At 43.2% G+C, this 24,918-nt stretch overlaps 1 protein-coding gene across 3 annotated transcripts in view; it reads left to right on the top strand.

The window, feature by feature from the left end:
* UBAC2 (UBA domain containing 2) overlaps positions 1–24,918 on the top strand; it is a 199,886-nt gene that overhangs the window by 153,381 nt on the left and 21,587 nt on the right. For all 3 annotated transcript variants that reach the window (XM_089679961.1, XM_089679959.1, XM_089679960.1), the window contains 2 exons: positions 11,233–11,280; positions 23,755–24,000. In XM_089679961.1, coding sequence (XP_089536087.1) covers positions 11,233–11,280; positions 23,755–24,000 — 294 coding nt within the window. The remainder of the gene's footprint in view (positions 1–11,232; positions 11,281–23,754; positions 24,001–24,918) is intronic.

The raw sequence follows: 24,918 nt of genomic DNA, 5'->3' as shown, positions 1-24,918 counted from the left end.
ACAAATCTAACACTTTTGGCTCTATACACCACCACAATGGATTTGAAATGAAACAAACAAGATGTGCTTTAACTGCAGACTGTCAGCTTTAATGTAACATTTGGGCCATGGATGGCATACTACCAGTGTCTGGCCAAGTTAATATAATTGTGTTCTACGTTGTGTATGTTATGTATATTTTGCATACATCAAATTGATTATTGTCTTAAAGCAGGGGTGAGCAACTGTGGCCCGCCAGCTGTTGGTGAACTACAAGTCCCATCATGCCTCTGCCTTTGGGAGTCATGCTTGTAACTGTCAGTTTTGCAATGCCTTATGGGACTTGTAGTTCTACAACAGCTGGAGGGCCACAGTTGCCCACCCCTGTCTTAAAGGCTTGTAAAATTCCAAATATAAAAAATTTTGAAAGAAACATATCTGCCATCACACCTGGAATCCTACTTTGTTTGGTGCAATGCAAGAAAATGTAATCCTGGTAGTAACGCCTTAGGACAAATTCTGTCCCTTGTGCTGTCTGGTATGGACCAACATCTGGTCCTGAGTACCATCAAACGACTAATCTTAGCCTTGGACTTCTACTTCAGAGACCTCTAGGCTCCAGGTAAGGCCTTTGTTCAGCGTGTATCTCACCAACCTCCTGTGTCCCCCTAGAACCTCAATCTTGTTATTCTGGTACTACCAAAAACACCCTTCTAATCTATTAGGGATGTTTCCTTGTCAGACCTTTCGCACAGGGTGACCTTTCTGTTTGCTATCATATCTGCAAGAAGAGACTCTGAATTTATAGCCTTATCCTGCAATGATCCTCACCAAGGTGACCTCTTCCTTCCACATTAACCAGGATTTAGCCTCTTTTTTTCTTATATCCTGCTCTGAAGCATCCTAAAGAAATTTTCCTGCACTGTCTGGACATTGTGCATGCTGTGAGAGTTTACCTTTCGGCTACTTCCTCCTATCAGTAATCAGATTCCCTCTTTGTACTTTTTGGGACTGCTCAAGTAAGGTCTTCCTGCATCTTGTTCCACCATTGCAAAGGAGATTGGACACATTATTGTCAAACCCTATAGTTTGAAGGATAGGGTGCCTCCCTTCCCTGTCAGTGCACATTCTACCAGAACTGTTAGCACATGGACTTTTCAACACAAGGCATCTGTTTACTAGGCTCTCACCTGGGTTTCTGTTTACATGTTTAAGTTTTTAGCAGATAGATGTTCAGGCCTCTTCTTACACCATTTTCAAGCGCAATGTGCTACAGGCTGCTTTTTATAAGTTTTCAACTCTACTAGAAGTGTTTGGTTGTTATGCGAGCCTATTAGCTTTTTGCTATCTTCCCGACTCCTCTTTTGGACTGCTTTTGGACCTCCCAGTTGGAAGGCTTTAAAAAGCCTGTGTCCTGTACTGTGTGATCGGGAAAATAGAATTTTTGACTTGCCAGCAAAATACATTTTCTGGAGTACAGTACAGGACACAAGACCCTCTCCTCTGTTCATATAATCTCCCTATTGCTTGATACAAAACTAGGCTAGCTGGGAGTGAGAGGGTTATATAGAGAGTATCCCAGCTGCATTTTTTGTCAATGTCTAATCGCTTGAAGGTAGTTGCATATAACCCCCTTGTAAGGATTTAAAGAAGCCCATGTCCTGTACTGTTCTCCAGGAAATAGATTATACTGGTAAGTCACACATCCTAATTTTTCCATATCAGAGTCTATTTTAATGTTATCGTCTGAAAATCCTATGAGCTTGTACCAGTTAGGTTTATGGTTCCACATACACTATATTGCCAAAAGTATTGGGACACTCCTCTAAATTATTGGATTCAGGTGTTCCAATCACCTCCATGGCCACAGGTGTATAAAACCAAGTGGGATGTACTGACAGGTCTGAAGGAGAACTGCATGGCACCAGCAATCTACTGATCACTGGTGCAATGCTTTACAGGCTCCTGCAGCAAAACAATAATAAATACACACTTTTTTACCTGTAAAAAAATGAAGTGTGCATTTATTATTTGTTTACCAAAAGGTGAACTGATCTTTAAAAAAAAATAAAAAAATGTGTATGTATGTACAGTTGTGTTCAAAATAACAGCAGTGTGTTGAAAAAAGTGAATAAAGCTCAAAATCCTTCTAATAGCTTTTATTTCCATACACACAAATGCATTGGGAACACTACACATTCTATTCCAAATCAAAACATGAAGAAAAATATATCAAATTTGTGTTGCCCCTCTAAAAAAAAATTGAAGGAAAGTGAATATTAGACTGTTCAAAAAAATAGCAGTGTTTGTGTTCTTCTTTACAAACTCAAACATTCACTATATAAACTGAAAAATCTTTGAAGGGTTTGCTTTCCTTTGAATTACTTATTTAATATTTAGTTGTATAAGCACTGTTTCTGAGAACTGCTGTACATCTGTGTTGCATGGAGTCAACCAACTTCTGGTACCTGTGAACAGGTATTCCAGCCCAGGATGATTGGACTACATTCCACAGTTCTTCTCTATTTCTTGGTTTTGCCTCAGAAACTGCATTTTTGATGTCACCCCACAAGTTTTCTGTTGGATTAAGATCCGGGGATTGGGCTGGCCACTCCATAACGTCAATCTTGTTGGGCTGGAACCAAGATGTTGCACGTTTACTGGTGTGTTTGGGGTCGTTGTCTTGTTGGAACACCCAGTTCAAGGGCATTTCCACCTCAGCATAAGGCAGCATGACCTCTTCAAGTATTCTGATGTATTCAAACATACTCCATGAACCCTGGTATGCGATAAATAGGCCCAACACCGTAGTATGAGAAACATCCCCATATCAAGATGCTTGCGCAACCATGCTTCACTGTCTTCACAGTGTACTATGGCTTGAATTCAGTGTTTGGGGGTTGTCTGACAAACTGTCTCCGTCTACTAGACCCAAAAAGAACAATCTTACTTTCATCAGTCCACAAAATGTTGCGCCATTTCTCTTTAGGCCAGTCAATGTGCTCTTTGGCAAAATGTAACCTCTTCAGCACACGTCTTTTTTTCAACAGTGGGACTTTGCGGGGGCTTCTTGCAGATAGCTTGGCTTCACATAGGCGTCTTCTAATTGTAACAGTACTCACAGGTAACTTTAGACCTTCTTTGATCTCCTCGCCCTCTAACACCTATCCCACCAAACAGCAGACAATTACCAGCAGAAATCTCCAAAACCTAAACCCGGCTCCCTTCCACTCTGCAACTGACCAACTTTATGACAGCATCAACCCCCTGTCCTGCCCCGATCTGGCCACTGCTGTCTTCAACAACTCGCTCTCATCCGCTCTAGACTCGCTTGCTCCCCCAACAACACTGAGCATCCAGCTCCGACCTCTACAACCTTGGCAGGCTGACCACATCCGGAATCTCAAATGACACAGTCGTTATGGCGTAAAACCAAATCCCACGAAGCATTCACCCATTATAAATCTGCTTCCTCACATACACTTCCTCCCTTTACTCTGCCAAACAAGCCTACTTTGTCACTCTCATCAATACCTTCTCTTCGAGTCCTCATTGGCTCTTCTCTACCTTCATCTCTCTACTTTCTCTGCCCCCACCTCCACCCAGCGCCTCACTCACTGCCCATGAGATTGCAAACCACTTCCAAAACAAGATTGACGCAATTCGTAGGGACATCGCCATTACACAGACACCCACCCCACTTAGCATTCCTCATACCATAGCTCCCTCAACACTCTCCTCCTTTGACCTCGCTACCACCGAAGAGGTCCTCAAGGTCTTCTCTGAAGCCCGCCTCACCACCTGCCCCCTGGACCCTGTCCCCTCACAACTCCTTCGGTCACCCTCCTCCTCCATCCTATTCTCCCTCACTCACATCTTCAATCTTTCCCTCTCTACAGGTGTCTTCCCCTCCCCTCCCCTCTAAAGCACGCGCACATAACTTCCATACTTAAAAAAACCCTCCCTAGACCCCACCAACCTAAACAACCGAAGACCCACCTCCCTGCTGCCATTTACCTCTAAACTCCTAGAACGCTTAGTCTACAATCGTCTGGGCTCCCACCTCACCGACAACAACCTTCTCGACCCTTTACAGTCTGGCTATTGCCCTCTACACTCCACTGAAACTGCCCTACTTAAACTCTCTAATGACGTACTAACTGCAAAACCCAACGGCCGCTATTCAATACTCCTACTACTTGACCTCTCTGCGGCTTTTGACACGGTTAACCATCCCCTCCTCCTCAAAAAACTACACTCTCTTGGCCTCAGAGACTCCGCTCTCTCCTGGTTCTCCTCCTATCTATCACAGTGCTCCTCCAGTGTTACCTATAGCACTGCCACCTCCTCTTCACTCCCTCTCTGTAGGGGTCCCTCAAGGTTCTGTCCTTGGACCCCTTCTCTTCTCCATCTACACCTCCTCCCTTGGTCACTTGATTAACTCCCACAGCTTCAAGTACCATCTCTGTTGATGACACGCAAATCTATCTCTCTACCCCTCACCTCACCCCTTCAGTCTCCACTCGCATCACTAGCCTACTAAGTGACATGTCGGCTTAGATGTCATTCCACTTCCTCAAACTCAACCTCTCTAAAACTGAGCTCTTCGTATTCCCCCCTGCCCGTGCCACCTCCACTGACCTCACCATAAATATCGGTAACACAATCATCAGTCCATCCCCTCATGCCAGAATACTAGGTGTAATCCTAGACTCCCATCTGTCATTCCAGCCCCAGATCCAATCGCTAACAAAATCATGTAGATTACACCTCCACAACATCTCCAAGATACAACCGTTCCTAACCCCGGAAACCACTAAGCTACTTGTTCACTCCCTTGTCATATCACGCCTCGACTATTGTAACTCCTTCCTCATTGGCCTACCTCATCGCAGGCTATCCCCCCTCCAGTCTATCATGAACACTGCTGCCAAAGTCATCCACCTTACTAACCATTCTGTATCTGCCACCCCTCTCTGCCAATCCCTCCACTGGCTCCCAGTTGCCCAACGGATAAAATTCAAAACGCTAACAATGACATATAAAGCTGTGCCCCAATTTACATATCCAATCTTATTTCTAAATATCACCCAAACCGTACACTCCGCTCCTCGCAAGACCTCCTGCTCTCTAGCTCCCTTAAGCTCCCAAGCTCGTCTCCAAGACTTCTCCAGGGCATCGCCCATGTAACGGAACCGGTACCCGACCGCACTTGGGTATATTCCGTTATACTGCAGCTTCCCCTGTCCGAACACCATCCACGGACCACGCCCTTGGAATCCCTCAGGAAAATAGACAATACCCAGCTCTTACCAAAACAGGAAGCCAACTACTTTATTGTACACAAAACACAGAATATATACAGAGGGCGGGGAAACACAACCAGGAACAGGAAATACATCATCAGCCCACCCTCTCAGTGGGAAGGGCTACAGTATAGGCAGGAAACACCTCATCACTCCTCCCCATCCAACCAGACACAGAACAATGGGATGCAACCATGTGGCAAAGGACATTGACCAACCCCCACACCAATACACAAACAGTACATCCCATAATAGTTGGCTGGGCAGGAAGACACAGCACCATGGGGGGTAGCACATGGTAAACAGACAATGGACAGCCATGTGGCCTAGACAAAGGACAACACACTATACACAGGACTCAGGCATTCACATACACACCCTGTAACCCTTAACAGGCACAGGGTGGGTTAAACATAATGATTTGGGGAGATGATACAGAGGTCCCCCGACACCCAAAAGTCACTCCCGTCACATATCTCCCCTTTCGGCAGGAGACTAACACAGGAGTATATCCCAGACGGATGTACTCTGAAGTTAGTCTGTACTTCCAGTCCCTCAATGCCAGCACCCACACAGTACCGCATGCAAATTGTCCCACACCAAGCGTTACTCACCCAGCCAACCTCTGCCTCTCCCATAGAACATACCCGCCGCTGGGGAGAAGTACGGACTGGTCCTTCTCCCGGAAATCCTCTCAGCCGCTGGAGAGAAGACAGGGTGGCTGGGCCGACTCCATCCTTCTGTAGGGGATCTGGGCTGACTACCCAGCATCCCTGGGGTATCCAAGTGGTGACTGTAGTTGCTAGGCAGAGGCCAGCGGCACTCTGCCCTGGTGCCAGCGCTTCTGCTGGGGACCCCACATCTGCTCCGGCTAACCATGGGGGAGGGAGGCTGTCTTCCCCCACTCCCAGACTGTGGATCTGCTGCTGGGATGGCATTCCTCTGTCACTGTCCCCCTGGTGCACAGATCCTGGCTTGGGAGGGAAAAGAGTTTCCTCCACTTTGGCTGACTGTGGGGGAGGGAGGACAACAACCTCCTCTCCCTTCTCACCCTGGGCCTCTGAAACTACCACAGGTGTAGGGCAGAGGTCCTGGACCCTCTGTCCGGTTGTCAGCGCTTCAGCTGGCAGCTCCCCGGCTGGTTCCTCCTCAGAAAAAAAATCAGTACAATCCCCAGTCTCTGGAATGGCTAAATGTCCAGGGCACGGGCTGGAGGCCCTTGAGTCCAGTGCCAGCACTTTGGCAGGTAACTCATCACCCACAACGTCCTCCATTGAAAAATCAATTAGATCCATGCATTCTGGGATCTGTACTTGGAGGGATGAGCCAACTTCTCCATCTTCCATACCCTCATCCAGTTGTTGGACAGACGCATTCCTCCATCCAAGCTCATCCCATGTAGAAACCGGGTCATCTAAATAAGCCAGCACTTGCTGCATGCGCCATAAGACCTCAGTTTCCATAGCTGCAGGTGGTATCTGTCTCTCTTCTCCTGCTCTTGGATCCCGGTGATGGTTTGGATGTGTTTACAGGTTGGAAGCACAATCCCACCGCTTGCCACCAATGTAACGGAACCGGTACCCGACCGCACTTGGGTATATTCCGTTATACTGCAGCTTCCCCTGTCCGAACACCATCCATGGACCACGCCCTTGGAATCCCTCAGGAAAATAGACAATACCCAGCTCTTACCAAAACAGGAAGCCAACTACTTTATTGTACACAAAACACAGAATATATACAGAGGGCGGGGAAACACAACCAGGAACAGGAAATACATCATCAGCCCACCCTCTCAGTGGGAAGGGCTACAGTATAGGCAGGAAACACCTCATCACCCCTCCCCATCCAACCAGACACAGAACAATGGGATGCAACCATGTGGCAAAGGACATTGACCAACCCCCACACCAATACACAAACAGTACATCCCATAATAGTTGGCTGGGCAGGAAGACACAGCACCATGGGGGGTAGCACATGGTAAACAGACAATGGACAGCCATGTGGCCTAGACAAAGGACAACACACTATACACAGGACTCAGGCATTCACATACACACCCTGTAACCCTTAACAGGCACAGGGTGGGTTAAACATAATGATTTGGGGAGATGATACAGAGGTCCCCCGACACACAAAAGTCACTCCCGTCACAACCCATCCTCTGGAACTCCCTACCCCAATCTATCAGACTATCACCTACTCTACTTACCTTAAGGCGATCATTGAAAACCTATCTCTTCAGGGAAGCCTATCCCGCCCTCTGCTAATACTGGTATCCTCTACGCTTCCAACCACTCCATTCCCCACAGTTTTACCTATTGTACCACTCACCCCTCCCTCCTAAATTGTAAGCTCCAAGGAGCAGGGCCCTCAACTCCCTCTTGTATTGAACTGTATTGTTACTGTATTGTCTCCCGTTATATTGTAAAGCGCTGAGCAAACCGTTGGCACTATATAAATCCTGTATAATAATAATAATCTTCCTGGAGCTGATTGTTGGCAGACTCCTTGCCATTTTGGCTATTCTTCTATCCATTCGAATGGTAGTTTTTCGCTTTCTTCCACGTCTTTCAAGTTTTGGTTGCCATTTTAAAGCATTTGCGATCATTTTAGCTGAGCAGCCTATCATTTTCTGCTCTTCTTTATGTTTTCCCCTCTCCAATCAACTTTTTAATCAAGGTACGCTGTTCTTCTGAACAATGTCTGGAACGACCCATTTTCCTCAGAATTTCAGAGAGAAATGCACTGTAACCAGCATGTACAACATTTGCTGCCTTCCTTCCTTAAATAAGGGCAATAATTGCCACCTGTTTTTCAAAGAATGAATGACCTCACTAATAGAACTCCACACTGCTATTATTTTGAGCATGCCCCCTTTCAATTAGTGATTCAATTACATAGAATCAGCAGCATGCATGTCATGACTGTTGGGTCTGTTGGATTTCTATTACTCTACTACACCTGCTAGTAAATTATTTGCCATGTAGAAATATAATTTCTAACAAAAACAGTGATTGATCAGGTTAGTGATGTCTGACTGCTATTACTTTGAACACAACTGTATGTGTGTGTGTGTGTGTGTGTATGTATGTATACATATATATATGTATATGTGTGTATGTATATGCGTGTGTATATGTGTGTATATATATATATATAATACACACACACACACTATTGCCAAACGTATTGGGACACCCCTCCAAATCATTGGATTCAGGTGTTCTAATCACCTCCACGGCCACAGGTATATAAAATCAAGCACCTAGGCATGCAGACTGCTTCTACAAACATTTGTGAAAGAATGGTAGCTCTCAGGAGCTCAGTGAATTCAAGCATGGTACCATGATAGGTTGCCATCCGTAAGTCCATCCGTGAAATTTCCTCACTACTAAATATTCCACGGTCAACTGTTAGTGGTATTATATCAAAGTGGAAGCAACTGGGAACAACAGTAACTCGGCCACGAAGTAGTAGGCCACATAAAATAACAGAGCGGGGTCAGCACATGCTAAAGCACACAGTGCACAGAAGTCGCCAGCTGTCTGCAGAGTCAATAGATAAAGACCTTGAAACTTCATGTGGTCTTCAGATTCAGAGAGCTTCATGGAATGGGTTCCCATGGCCGAGCAGCTTCATCCAAGCCTTGCATCACCAAGTGCAATGCAAATTATTGGATGCAGTGGTGTAAAGCACGCCGCCACTGGACTCTAGAGCAGATGTTCTCTGGAGTGATAAATCACGCTTTTCTGTATGGCAATCTGATGGACATGTCTGGGTTTGGCGGTTTCCAGGAGAATGGGATTGTTTTTCAGGGGTTGAGCTTGGCCCCTTAGTTCCAGTGAAAGGAACTCTTAAGGCATCAGCATACCAAGACATTTTGGACAATTTCATGCTCCCAACTGTGTGGGAACAGTTTAGGGATGGCCCCTTCCTGTTCCAACATGATTGCGCAACAGTGCGCAAAGCAAGGTCCATATAAACATGGATGAGTGAGTTTGGGGAGGAGGAACTTGACTGGCCTGGACAGAGTCCTGACCTCAACCCAATAGAACACCTTTGGGATGACTTAGAATGGAGACTGCGAGCCAGGCCTTTCTTGTCTGACATCAGTGCCTGACCTCACAAATGCGCTTCTGTAAGAATAGTCAAACATTCCCATAGACACACTCCTAAACCTTGTGGACAGCCTTCCCAGAAGAGTTGAAGCTGTTATACCTGCAAAGGGTGGGCCAACTCAATATTGAACCCTATGAACTAAGACTGGGATGCCATTAAAGTTCATGTGCGTGTAAAGGCAGGTGTCCCAATACTTTTGGTAATATAGTGTATATAGCATCTGTGCTATAAAACACAAAACAAAAAAACATCAGTTTTGGTTCACTGTTGGCTGTAAGCGCAAAAAACTATTGAACTGTTCCTTTGTTGAGTGGTTTGGGATTTTTAACCACTTGTTGCCCAGCCCATGGTCAAATGACGGCCGGGCGAACACTTCGTCCCTCCGGGAGGGCGTCATATGACGTCCTTCTCGTATCGTGCATTGAGCATGCCCACAGGGCCGCGCTGTGGTGAGACACAGCCGATGACAGATCTGTGTATCGGCCCCGTTGCCAGTACTATGTGATCTGCTGTGACCAGTCACAGCACGGTACATGACAGTTGTATACAATGGATGGCTACCTTTCATGCCATCCATTGTATACAACTGTGTCTAGCTGTGAGTGGTCACAGCGATCACATGCACAGACTGGGCCAATCACAGGCCATCTGTGTCATGTGATTAGCCGTGGCCAATCACAGCTAACCACAACAAAAAAAACCTGAATGAATCGATTTTATTCAGTTAAATGCTTGCTTATAGCAAATAAATTCTTTGCTATATAAGCAATCAAATTGTGTAAGAAATCTTAAAAAAAATCTTTAAAAAAAATGAATAAAAAATAAAAACAATTTAAAAAAAATTGAAAAAAAACTATATAACTATATAACTATATAACTGCACTGGTGACAGTATGTAAAAAAAAAAATGGTGAAAATTTTTTTCATTTCTTAATTTTCCGAAAAATGATGACACAAAAATTAAAACTTAAAAAAAACTCACCATGCCTTTTATGAAATACGTCAGACTGTCTACTTTGCAAAAAGGGGTCATTTGGGCAATATCTGTACTGTTCTGACATTTTCGGGTCTCAAGAAATTAGATTGACCGTCAATACTTCAGGATTGGTCAATTTTCAGATATATCCCATAGTTTGTGATCTCTATAACTTTCCTACAGACTAAATAATAAACACTGATTTGGGTTATTTTCACCAAAGAAATGTAGCAGAATACATCTTGGACTAAATTTATGAAGAACAATTATTTACTTGCAAACTTTTATAACAGAAACAAAGAAAAACTTTTTCAAATTTTTTTTTTTAAAATTAAATTAGCAACCCCAGTGATGATTAAATACCACCAAAAGAAAGCTCTAGTTGTGTGAACAAAATGATAAAATTTTAGTTTGGGCAGTGTTGCATGACCCCGCAATTGTCATTCAAAGTGTGAGAGCGCTGAAACCTGAAAATTGGCCTGGGCAGGAAGGGGGTAAAAGTGCCCGGTATTGAAGTGGTTAAGGCAGCAATGATGTGTAAATATTTTCTGTCTGAAGAAGACATTAATACTGAAAAATGTTACATTTTAGGAACAGAAATTCCTGTGCTAAAAGTTTCTTCTTTTTTTTTACTTTTATGAAATTCATGTTCTACAGATAAGAAACACAGAATTTAATGTCTTTGTAAGAACTTAATTTAAAAAGTCCGTGCTGACCACCTTCTATATCTGGAAAATGTTGACATTTTAGTGACACCCTCTTTGTAGAAATAACTATAATTGCTTGTATTTTCTAGAGATGTGAAACCAGGATTGTTTTATCACTTGTTTAATTTCTTTTGTTCAGCTTTTGACTTCAAATCCGTACATGCTGGTGGTTGCAGCAAGTGGGCTGGTGAGTGTACAATTCTTTTATGCTGTGTCAAAAAATCATCTGTTTTCCACTGCCCATTTTCATGACTTCCAAACATCAAATGTTTAGTCATTGCTGATTTAGGTGTGAAATAATCTGGGTTTATGTACTTTTATTGCAACGGCAAAAATAAAAATGGATAGTTTTCATAAAACAATTATGGTTATATGTTAGAAAATACTTAAACAACTGATTCTTATATTTAATATAGATTACATGAGTAACTCTTCCAAACTAGAAGCAACTGTGTGCATCCAGTAATATGTATGATCCAGTTTTAGACAATCCGTACAATGTGTTTAGAGATGTTGAAAAACAGAATGTAGTAAGGGCCAATTCACACTAGTGCGTTGATCCACGCAGCTGTAAAACACAGGTCAACACAAGGGCACCTAAAAAAAAAAAAAGTGCCCTATTCACACTACAAAGCTGCATTGACCTGCATTGCGTTAAATTGCAACATGTATGCATTTTAACGCAATACAGATCAAGGCAGGTAAAGAAAAAAAGTTTGCTTTGGGATTATTTTTTCTTTTTTTTGTGACCCACAGGATGTGATGTCACAGGAAATCCTGCAAAATGCAGTGCAGTTTAAAGTGTGCTAAAACACACAAGAATTGAATGGAAATGTACATTTTCCCTGCATTTTATCGCTAGCTCCTGATTTTCCCCCCAGCCAGTGCCCCCCTCCCCCCCCACCCTCTCTATCATGACCAACAATGCCACCATCAGTCCCACCCCACAAGCCAAAGTCCTAGGTGTCACTCTAGACCAGGGGTGGGCAAACTTTTTGACTTGAGGGCCGCAATGGGTTCATATATTGGACCCGGGGGCTGGACCAAGAGTAGATGAATGATGTGTATGTGTCATCCATAGTAAGTATAGTAATATTCCCCCATAGTAAGCATAGTAATTAATCCCCCATATAGTAATTAATCCCCCATAGTAATTCATCCCCCATATAGTAATTCATCCCCCATAGTAATTCATCCCCCATATAGTAATTCATCCCCCCTATAGTAATTCATCCCCCATATAGTAATTCATCCCCCATATAGTAATTCATCCCCCATAGTAATTCATCCCCCATATAGTAATTCATCCCCCCTATAGTAATTCATTCCTCATATTAAGTCCCCAAGTCCCCCCTGTGTCAATTCAATTACCTTTGCTCCGCGCGTTCCTTTCGCCGTGTTCCCGCGCCGTTCCGGTGTAGCATGAAAATCTGTCTCCTATGAGGATCTGTCCCACTCGACGTATCTGCGCATGTGCCAGTTTCAGGCATTAGCAGCCGATCAGCGATCTCCGGCACATGCGCAGATACGTCGAGGGGGACAGATCCTCATAGGAGACAGATTTTCATGCTACACCGGTCTTCAGGGCGGACTGTGAGAGGAGCCTAGCTCTGCGGGCCGGATTAAAAGGTCCGCCGGGCCGTAGTTTGCCCATTGCTGCTCTAGACTCAAACTTGTCCTTCCAACCCCATGTCCAATCGTTGGCAAACTCATGCAGCGTCCACCTCCGCAACATCTCCAAAATACATTCGTTCCTAACCCAAGACACTACTAAACTACTCGTTCATTCCTTTATTATCTCACGTCTGGACTACTGCAACTCCCTTCTCACCGGCCTACCTCGTCGCAGACTATCCCCGCTTCAGTCTATCCTGAACTCAGCGGCCAGACTCATCCACCTTACCAACTGCTCCGCATCTGCCACCTCCCTCTGTCATTCCCTCCACTGGCTCCCGATTGCCCAACGCATTAAATTCAAACTACTAACACAGACATACAAAGCCATTCACAATGCTGCCCCAAACTACCTCACTGACCTGATACCCAAATACCACCCTACCCGTAATCTTCGCTCCTCACAAGACCTCCTACTTTCTAGCTCCCTGGTCTCCACCTCCCACGCCCGACTGCAGGACTTTTCCAGGACTTCCCCTTATCCTCTGGAACTCACTACCCCAATCCATCAGACTGTCACCTACCCTCCTCACCTTTAGGCGCACCCTGAAAACCCATCTCTTCAGGGAAGCCTACCCCGCCCTCACCTAACAGCCGATCTCCTCCTACCACTCCATCCCCCACAGCTACTTCCTCCTGTACCACTATCCCCCCCCCCCTCCTAGATTGTAAGCTCGAAAGAGCAGGGCCCTCGAACCCCTCGTGTATTGTATTGTTACTGTATTGTCTCATGTTCTGTTCCCCACTATAATGTACAGCGCTGAGCAAACCTTTTAGCGCTATATAAATACTGTATAATAATAATAGCCAGTGTGAATACAGCCCAACCGTTGTCTTGTTGACCACAATATATATACAGTCATGGCTAAAAATATTGGCCATTTTTGTCAGATAATGCACTACTTCGCCAGAAAACATTGCAATTACACATATTTAGAAATTCTCGTGTTTTTCTTTTGTTTGCATTGTTACAACACAAAAAAGTGGAGAAACAAAAAGCCAAATCTGACACATTCCACCCAAAATGCCAAAAATGGACTGGGCAAAATTTTTGGCACCCTCAATTTAATATTTGGTAGCACAGCCCTTGGAAAAAATACCTGAAATCAATCGCTTCCTGTAACCATCAATGCATTTCTTACACCTCTCTACTAGGATTTTGGACCACTCTTCTTTCATCAACTGCTGCAGATCTCTCAGATTAAAAGGGTTCCTTTTCCCAACTGCTGTTTTTTGATCTCTTTGCAGGTGCTCTATGGGATTTAGATCAGGGCCAGTTCAGTACTTTCCAGCGCTTTGTCTGAAACCATTTTAGGGTGCTTTTTGATGTGTGCTTTGGACCATTGTCCTGCTGTAAGACCCATGACCTCTAATGGAGACCCAACATTCTGACACTGGGCTGTACATAACACCCCAGAATTCTTTGGTAGTCTTTAGATCTCATAATGCCATACACACAGTCAAGACATCCAGTGCCTGAAGCAGCAAAGCAACCTCAAAACATCAGTAAACCTTCACCACGTTTGACTGTAGGGACTGTATTCTTTTCTTTAAAGGCCTCATTTCTTTTTATGAAAATAGAATGATGGGCTTTACCAAAAAAGCTGTAATCTTGTTTCGTCTGTCCACAGCACATTCTCCCAAAAGGACTTTGGCTTCTTCAGGTAAGTTTTGGCATACTGCACGTTTCTGTGTCAGCAGTAGTGTCCTCTTGGGTCTCCTGCTATATAGCGTCCCTTTTCAGATTGCGACATATAGTGCAAGCTGACACAGTTGTATCCTGTGCCTGAAGGTAAGCTTCAATTTGTCTGGTAGTTGAAGGTTCTTTATCCACCATTCGAACAATCCTTGCAAACTTTGATCAATTTTTTTCTTTTGTCCAGAGAGATTAGCTATAGTGTCATCGGCTGTAAACTTCTTGTCAATATTTCACATTGTGGACACAGGAACATTAAGATCTCTGGAGGTGGACTTGTAACCTTGAGATTGTCCATGCTTTTCCACAATTTTTGTTCTCAAATCCTCAGACAATTCTTTGCTGCTCTTTCTCTTCTCCATGCTTTATGTGGCACACAGAGACACACAACAGGCTAAATTTTTCACCATTTTATCTGTTTGCCGATGTGATTTCTAGATTGTCAGCACCTGTTCTATTATACAATGAAGTTTAAATACAAATTAAAGGAGCATCACAAACTTGGAATGCAATTATTTCTTACAATTTTGAGGAGGTTCCAATAATTTTGTCCACTCTATGATTGGGGTTTTGCGTGGAATGTGTCAGATTTGGCTTTTTGTTTTGTTGTGTCATACCAATACAAACAAAAGAAATAAACATAAGAATGCCTCAACATTTGTAATTGCAACAATTTTCTGGACAAAGTGGTGCATTATCTGGCAGAAATGCAGGGGTGCCAATATTTTTGGCTCTAAGTGTAGTTCCACCATTTTACCTCTCTTCTGGCTGGCCTCCCACCCCAGTTTGTTAAAATACAGCTTGGCAGTCTGTATCGCTGCACATGCCATGGCTGCAATGCTTTGTGCTGCAGCACTTTTAACATGGGTGCAAACTTTGACTGTCAGTGGCACCTGTTAAACTTGCTCATTGTATCCAATGGGGATGAAATGCACGGTAGAAGGTGAGGATGCAATGTCTCCTTACTGCCTGTCACATGCCCTCTGAAAAGCAATCCAAACGCAGGTTGCTGTTCAGAGGGCACCACAGAACAACATGCATGTAAAAGAGTTTAAGTGAAAAATCTTGTAACAGTTTTCCACTGATCAGGGTAATATACAGACAGGCTAGAACAGTTCTCAAGGTTGCCTGGCTAGGATTTTGTATGTGAGTTATGTTTAAACAGAATAATCAAATCGCATATCACAATATTTAAATAACCACAGCATACACCACCATTTTCATATTAGAGTGTTATAGTTGTATGTGGAAATTATATTTTTTCTTCATCTTTTTTCTTTGTCCTTGATCCCACCCTAATATGTTTCTCAATCGCTGTGGTTGTCTTCTGAAAACCACATACTTCCACAAAGTTTTAGTCATTTGACATATTTGCCCTGTATAAAACGAATATACATTAGAAGTAGAATGTGCTGGGAGCATGGCTTAGACATGGCTGCGTGAAGATGTGCCTCTCCTGAGCTCCCGTCTCCCTCCGGCATTACACTCTCACCTAACAGCCTTTCAGCCCAAGCATAAGCACAGTGCGCAGGAAAGTAAAAGACAGGACTTGCTGCTTGATCTGCTTTCAAAACTTTTTTTCCTGGGTACCCAGGCCTCCAGCCCCCAGGCCATTATGGCAGATCCTCGTGGTGGCATGGCTGAGACTGCCAGAACCAGCTGCATCCCCAGCTCCATCCTGTTCAGATACATACTTAGATTTCCCCGCGGCACTGACTTCACATCTAATGGGCTCTATCTCCCTCCCAGCAGCGTCTTTTTCCCTATGCGAAGATTAGAGAGCTCTTTCGGACCCTCCCCACAAGGACCTATATTGAGGCCTTGTTCCTCCGCATGACCGAATCTTATCAACAGGAACTCCAGGCGTTGAGCACTGATGTGCAACAGATATCTGATCACCTTACCACGGGGAAATCTTCTATGGTTGCCATGGAGAGCAGAATCTCTCCCGGCTATCTGCTCAAATCCACAAAGATCTGGAGAAACCAATTACTTTGGAAGAACTGCAAGTGGCTGTTGGCTCCTCAAAGCCTGGCAAAGCACCAGGCCAAGACAGCTATACACTCAGATACTACCAGCTCTTCCTACCCCTATTAGGTTCACACATGGTACAAATGTTTAATGCTTTGGGACATGAGATTGCCTATGGGCCCACATTTCTGTCATTCACAAAGAGGGCAAAGACCCCTCATTTTGCGGTAGTTCTTTATTAAACGTGGACCAGGAAATCCTGGCCACTCGCATTTAACCAAATCTGACCAATCTGACAAACCTTGACCAAGTGGGCTTTATACTGACTTGTGAAGCTCGCAACAATACCACAAAAGTCCTCAATCTGATACATATGGCCAACCTTTCAGACTACAAAGGCGTATCACAGTCCCTGACATACAGAAATATTATCAGGCAGGGCACTTGGGAATAGCAAAATAGCATAAAAAGAACTGGGATGCCTCACAAAAATAGTACAAATATAATGTAATAGAGTCCCAAATTGGGTACCTCAAATATTACACAAAAATGTAATGCTGCCGATTCACTAAATTCAAAAGTGGTGTCCTCGGAACCGTATAATATTTAGTAAGGGGAAGGGAAACCAGGGGAAAGAGATCCACTGGCATAGAGGTTCCAATAAGGACAAACAGCAGCTAGACAAAAATCAAATCACTAGCAAAAATTATATACCACCTCCACCTCACATAGACAGATAAAATGACAACGTTATCATAAAAGAAGACGGCCCACGCTCTGGGATTCCAGCTCCCCTGACATGCACACGTACACTCACAAGAAAGGATGGAAATAATGTAGATGGAAAAATAGAGGAAACACTGATGGAAAAGGACAGGAATAAGATCAAGAAAAAATGATGGACAAAAAGGAGAGTGAATGCAATCATAGCAATAAGGAATAATGACATAGATAATAAATATATATGGTTATCAATATTGCTTGAGGCCATAGATGATATTCCTATGAATGATTGATGGATTGATGACTCCCCAGTTAGGGTGGAGATCACTCAAACCTGCCTAATTCTCCCATCTTGAAAGTAACCTCATATCGAGATAAGTTCTACACCACCGCGGGTGCTATATATAATGTGGAGAAGCAGGGAGTGAGTTAATTCTGTATGTTACTGTGACACAAATCAATTGATAAATGAGGCATCAATAACATAGATATGGCACAGATAATAGATGAGAATTATCAAAGTCCAATAGAGTGCCTGACACATATCATATGATTGTCCATTGATTTCAATCTGTGAAACCAGATAGTACAGTAAGTAATGTTCCAACTGCCAGTTCATACACACACTGAATATAATCACCCAGTACCGGGGCATATTGGTAGCACCTGATTGGTGCACCTTTCAATGTAACAATGGCAGTAGGGATATGGCAGACCGTTATTCCTGTCGAAACAGCTATTGTGGAGGAAACCCAATAATTGATGGATATGATGACACATCAATATGAATAAATATAAAGGTAGCAGGTAATGGGACCAGCCTCAGAGACCCTTAGCAAAGTGTAGCAATGCATGGCAAACCTGGGATGAAGTTATGGAGAAGCCATAGTGAATCTCTGGCTTAATGGATGCAATCAGCCATGGAGTGTGGAGTAAACAGTCCCCATGTGTACAGGGTATTGCACAATCAATGCAGTGTTAATCTGATGACCGCTTCAGATACTCTGGTGAACTGAGCTTTAAAAAAAAAAAAGTGTATGTATGTATGTGTGTGTGTGTGTGTGTGTGTGTATATATATATATTATAAACAGACACTATTGTCAAAAGTATTGTGACACCCCTCCAAATCATTGGATTCAGGTGATCCAATCACCTCCATGGCCACAGGTGTATAAAGTCAAGCACCTAGGCATGCAGACTACTTCTACAAACATTTGGGAAAGAATGGGTCGCTCTCAGGAGCTCAGTGAATTCAAGCATGGTACCGTGATAGGTTGTCACCTGTGCAATAAGTCCATCTGTGAAATTTCCTTGCTGCTAAATATTCCACGGTCAACTGTTAGTGGTATTATAACTAAGTGAAAGCAACTGGGAACAACAGCAACTCAGCCATGAAGTAGTAGACCACGTAAAATGACAGCACGGGGTCAGCGTATGCTGAAGCGCACAGTGCGCAGAAGTCGCCAACTGTCTGCAGAGTCAATAGATAAAGACCTCCAAAATTCATGTGGCCTTCAGATTAGCATAATAACAGTGCGTAGAGAGCTTCATGGAATAAGTTTCCATGGCCGAGCAGCTGTATCCAAGCCTTACATCACCAAGTGCAATGCAAAGCATCGGATGCAGTGGCGTAAAGCACGCTGCCACTGGACTCTAGAGCAGTGGAGACGTGTTCTCTGAAGTGGCAAATCGTACTTCTCTGGCAATCACATGGACGTGTCTGGGTTTGGCTGTTGCCAGGAGAACGGTACTTGTCTGGCTGCATTGTGCAAAGTGTAACATTTGGTGGAGGCCGGATTATGGTTTGGGATTGTTTTTCAGGGCTTGGGCATGGCCCCTTCATTTCAGTGAAGGGAAGTCTTAAGGCTTCAGCATATCAAAACATTTTGGGACAATTTCATGCTCCCAACTTTGTGGGAACAGTTCGGAGATGGCCCTTTCCTGCTTCAAGATTACTGCACACCAGTGCACAAAGCAAGGTCCATAAAGATATGGATGAGTGAGTTTGGGGTGGAGGAACTTGACTGGGCCTGCAGAGAGTCCTGACCTCAACCCGAATGGACACGTTTGGGATGAATTAGAGCGAAGACTGTGAGTCAGGCCTTTTTGTCCGCCCTTACAAATGCGCTTCTGGAAGAATAGTCAAACATTCCCATAGGCACACTCCTAAACCTTGTGGACAGCCTTCCCAGAAGAGTTGAAGCTGTTGTAGCTGTAAAGGGTGGGCCAACTCCATGTTTAACACTACGGACTAAGACTGGGATGCCATTAAAGTTCATGTGCGTGTTAAGGCAGGTGTCCCAATACTTTTGGCAATAGTGTGTGTGTGCGTGGTGGGAAATGTGATCAAGCTACACCCTTTTCTAGCACACCCAAGCTGATATTGATCTTTATGTATCAACACATATATTTAAAAAGGAGAGTTTTTTTTTTCTTTCTTATTTTACTGCCTCAAAGACATTCTCACATGTGTGATTAAGACAGTGTTAAGACATAGTTTGGGTGCAGTTAGTAAAAGGAAGATATTACTGCATCAAAACAGGAAGCAGCATGTTTCTACAGAATAATACTTCAAAAACCACATGTCCAGCTAGGAAACCTATTAATGTCCTACTGATACAAACATAGCTAATAATGTTTAAGTTGTAAGTTCAAAATCAGACTCCTTATTCCTTGGTATATTACCTGCATTTTTGTGTTTTCAAACTATTATGAATCAGTATTTTAATTTCTTAGCATGAATTCACTGCATACCATTTTTCATAGTATTGTGGCTCAGAAAGAGGAAACTGTGACATTGTTGTGAAATATTTCCTTCTAGTGTTTATTGCTATTTTTCCTATCCCTTTTTTATTGAAAATAAATACAACTGTATAGCAGTATTGTATGTCTAGGGCATTACCAATAAAAACACACATGTATGCCTAATAATTACCTTTTTATTAGTATTTGAAAACTGTTTAGTTTGGTTTCACTTTCGGACGTTCTGTGTAGTGTGGGGCACAATTCAATGTATAATAAATACCACCCAGATCAGTGTTTCTTAACCTTATTTAAGTTCTTATTAAAAGTATTTTCAGCCTCAAGGTACCCCAGTCTAAGGGCTTGCTCACAACACAAGTTAGAGTAGCATTTTTACCACCCCAAATTGTTCCCACTTTAACTGCAGAGGCATCAGCTGGGGTTGTACACATGTTGTGGCCACAATTCTCTGCTTTGCGGCTGTGGCAGGATTTATACCCCCTGTTGCCTATTAATGTGAATGAGGCCATGCTGTAACCGCCTCACAACTGCTTGCATTGCATGTGGTTGTGGCATACCAGTCCTGCATTTAGGGGTTTAAAACAGGTGGAGAGGAGGCAACATATTGCCTCCTCACTGCCTGTCAAATGCCTCTGATAAGCAATCTGACCATGGCTCGCTGTTCAGCGTAATGGCAGTCCTTACCCCTTTTGTGAATGATCCCTAAAAATACAATCCAAATAGTTTAGAAAAGCAGTTCTGCTCATACAGTTCTCTGCTCCAGATTCCTGTTACTCATTTTCCACCAACAGCACAACGCACACACGTGTTAATTCTTCTACTACTCTGTAAAGACTGAGCCAGATGGTCAGCGATCCAGGCAGTGCAAGTCAGAACATGAAACTGTTTGTTTTGCACTGTAGTGCAGGGGAAGACAGAGCAAGTTAGGACTCAGAAAAAAGTGTTCCATTCCACTGCTCTGAAAGTTAGGCTTAATTCACACTAGGGTTATTCAAATCGCGGGCGAAATTTATGCGATTCTGTCCACATTTTGAAAATGCACTGTAAAAGTATGAAAATGCGTAATCGTGTGCTCAGTTGCCATTCATTTCAATGGCACCTGAAAACACATTTTTGCCGTGATCATGGAGTGTTTTTCCATGTGACAAATGTGCCACGATTACACAAACAAAATCGCGGGACTCACAACGCCCAAAAAAAAGGTTCATCTTACTGGAGGCTGCTATTTTTCTGAAGCCCAGAGTAATTGCTTTCTTATTGAAAATTCTTTCCCTTTCCTTAGTCTCTAAAACTATGGGGGAGATTTACTACAACTGGAGCACTTAGAATCTGGTGCAGCTGTGCATGGCAGCCAATCAGCTTGTTCAATTAAGCTTTGACAATAAAACCTGGAAGTTGATTGGTTTTTATGCAGAGCTGCACCAGTTTTTGTACACTCCAGTTTCAGTAAATCTCCCCCTATATGTTACTCTCTAGTAAAAATACATGCATTTCCAGCCTGATTAGTATGTCTTGGTTCAGCTAGAGAGGAAGGCTGTAGAAGCTTTAAAGTATATTTAAACGCTCACCTTATAAAACATCCCATTCAGTTTAAAATAGAAATGAATGGCAAAACATTTGTGCATACATATAAAAAACATTATAAAAAAAAAACATTATAAATACATTTTTTTCCCCCTTTTATATAAGTTATCAAATACCCTTTGTTCTCAGCTATATAAGGAGCTGAGGGAGGAGAAACTGCCTCAGCTCCTTCTTTTCCTTCAAAAGCTCCTTGGTTGCTTTTGCAGTGTGTTTTAGATCATTGTCCATCTGTACTGTGAAGCGCCATCCAATCAACTTTGCTGCATTTGGCTGAATCTGGCCAGAAAGTATATCTCTAAACACTGCACAATTCATCCGGCTGCTTCTGTCTTCTGTCACATCATCAATAAACACCAATGACCCAGTGCCACTGGAAGCCATTATGCCTATGCCATCACACTGCCTCCACCATGTTTTACAGAGGACTTTGTGTACTTTGACTCATGAGCTGTTCAAAGCCTTCTCCACACTTTTTTTCCATGCCTTTTTATGTTGCTGAGCTCACCAGTGTATTCTTCTTTTCTCATAATGTACCAAACTGTTGATTTGGCTACTGCTAATGTTGCTGCTATCTCTGGATTTGTTTCATTTTTGAAGCCTTACAATGGCCTGCTTCACTTGCATGGACGCTCCTTTGAACGCATGATGTAGGTTCAGAGCAATAGATTCCAAATGCAAATACTACACTTAGAATCAACTCCAGACCTTTTTCCTGTTTATTTGATGAAGAAATGATGGCGTAGCCCACACCTGGCCATGAAACAGCTTTTGATTCAATTGTCCAATTACTTTTGGGCTGTATTTCCTAAACCCTTGCTCCAATTTGGATGTACATACCCTCAAATTGAACATGAGAGTGTGTACTTTCAGCCCATATCAATTATATAACTATAGCTTGAATATGTTTTGGTAAATACCTGAAAAAAACTGAAATTGTGCCTGTGTCCAAATATATATGGAACCAACTATGTATGTGTGTGTATATATATATATATAGATAGACAGATAGATAAATATACACACACACAAACTATATTGCCAAAGGTATTGGGGTGCCTGCCTCTACACGCACATGCACTTTCATGGCATCCCAGCTTAGTCCATAGGGTGGAGCATTGAATTGGCCCACCTTTTGCAACTATAACAGCTTAAATTCTTCTGGGAAGGCTGTCCACAAGATTTAAGAGTGTGTCTATATGGGAATGTTTGACCATTCTTCCAGAAGCACATTTGTGAGGTCAGGCACTAATGTCTAACGAGGAGGCCTGGCTCACAGTCTTTAATTCATCCCAAAGGTGTTTTATAGGGTTGAGGCCAGGACTCTCTGCAGGCCAGTCAAGTTCCTCTACCTCAAACTCGCTCATCCGTGTGTTTATGGACCTTCTTTGTGCAGTGGTGCGCAGTCATGTTGGAACAGGAAGGGGACATCCCTAAACTGTTCCCACAACGTTGGGAGCATGAAATTGTCCAAAATGTCTTGGTATGCTGATGCCTTAAGAGTTCCCTTCACTGGAACTAAGGGGCAAAGCCCAACCCCTGAAATACAACCCCACACCATAATCCCCCCTCCACCAAATTTTACACTTTGCACAATGCAGTCAGGCAAGTACCGTTCTCCTGGCAACCGCCATACCCAGTAATGTCTATCAGATTACCAGACAGGGAAGTGTGAGTGGTCAATTCAGAGAACACGTCTCCACTGCTCTAGAGTCTAGTGACTGCATGCTTTACACCACTGCATCCGATGCTTTGCATTGCACTTGGTGATGTAAGGCTTGGATGCAGCTGTTTGGCCATGAAGCTCTCTATGCACTGTTGTTCTGTTAATCTGAAGGCCACATGAAGTTTGGAGGTCTTTAGCTCATTGACTCTGCAGACAGTTGGCGACTTCTGTGCACTGTGCGATTCAGCTTGCGCTGACCCCACTCCGGCATTTTATGTGGCCTACCACTTCCTGGCTGAGTTGCTGTTGTTCCCAGTTGCTTTCACTTTGTTATAATACCACTAACAGTTGACCGTGGAATATTTAGTAGGAAGGAAATTTCATGGATGGACTTATTGCATGGGTGGCAACCTATGGCTTTTAACATGTTTTTGTTTGTTTTCCTTGGGGGATTTTTAAAAATAATATCAGTAAATGTTTGTTTGAACACACTATGATTTGTGTGTCCTTTTAATGTGTTTCTTTTTTTAATACTAGAAACCAACTTGACTTTTTTCTTTATTACTTATGGGTTTTCTTTTTCCAGATTTCAGGCTTTTGGTACAAGAAGAATGTTCTCAGTGTTCAGCAGGTTCTTTACATCCCTAATGGCATAGCAAAAATCTTCTCCCATACTGTAGAACCAATATTCTCATCTGCCGAGCCTGTCGGTGAGGCCAGTATTGGGATGGGAGCAACTGTTGACATACAAAGGCAGCAGAGGATAGAGCTGCTGGACCAGCAAATAATGCTTTCCCAAATTTCTCAGCTGGGAAGACGACGGCAAGAGCAGGTAAAATGCTTCTCATAGTGAGATGTTTGTTAAATGTATTAACTTGGCAAATTGAATATACCAAATAGTAGTAAAGGTTGGAAAAGGAGTACAAGTGCAGCAAGTTCAACCAGTGCAAATTTTACACCTCAGCTGTGTTAGAGTATTGGTTATTCTAAAATGTGCATAGATTTAACCAGTTAACTTTTCCTATAAAATTATACTGAGGTCATATAATATGGCCATTTCTTATTTGTATTTTATAGGACACAGGAGCTTAGTCTTAGACCATATGGTTATGCAGCTACCTTCAGGTGATTGGACACTGGCAAATAATGCTGTAAAGACAGCCCTAGCATAACCCCTCCCACTCGCAGCAAGTATCGGGTTTTGCTAATGTCCTTAGGTGAACAGATTTCTTCTCTGCTCTGAGAGAAGCAAACCATTTCTTCATACCTTATTATTAAGAATTACTGTATAAAAAGGGTGGTGTGTTTAGGTGGGGATGTGTGTATGAGGTTTATGGTTTTAGTTAAGATGAGCTGCTTAAGTGGTTAGTGATGGAATAGAATGTTATTTATGTCTTTACAGCTTGCAGCAATAGTCCTCAGTGAAAGCTTGTTGTATTTATACAATAACATATCTATCTATTTGTCTGTCTGTGCTATTTTTTCATTAAGACTCTTTTAGCAAGTCTTCTAGCTGCTACAAGGCTACTGCAGCTTCCACCTTGCAACGTTCTAAATTCATCTGAATCGATTTCGGTCTGCTCCTTGGTGGACTCTACCTGGATCCCTCCAGGAAGCTGTTACAGGGCTTGCCTATAATGTTGCTTGCAGCACTAGGTCCTTGGTTTGGTGTTGACCTAGCCAAGTAGTGCAGCACAATGAGTTAGATGCAGGGTGCTACACAGGCCTGGGGGGGCATGATCCATCTGTT

The sequence above is a fragment of the Staurois parvus genome, unplaced genomic scaffold, assembly GCF_062004578.1.
Source record: "Staurois parvus isolate SC_StPar_1 unplaced genomic scaffold, SC_StPar_1.0 ptg000233l, whole genome shotgun sequence".
Taxonomy (NCBI): domain Eukaryota; kingdom Metazoa; phylum Chordata; class Amphibia; order Anura; family Ranidae; genus Staurois; species Staurois parvus.
The sequence above is the reverse complement of the archived record's forward strand: the minus strand, read 5'-3'. Positions and strand labels throughout refer to the sequence as shown.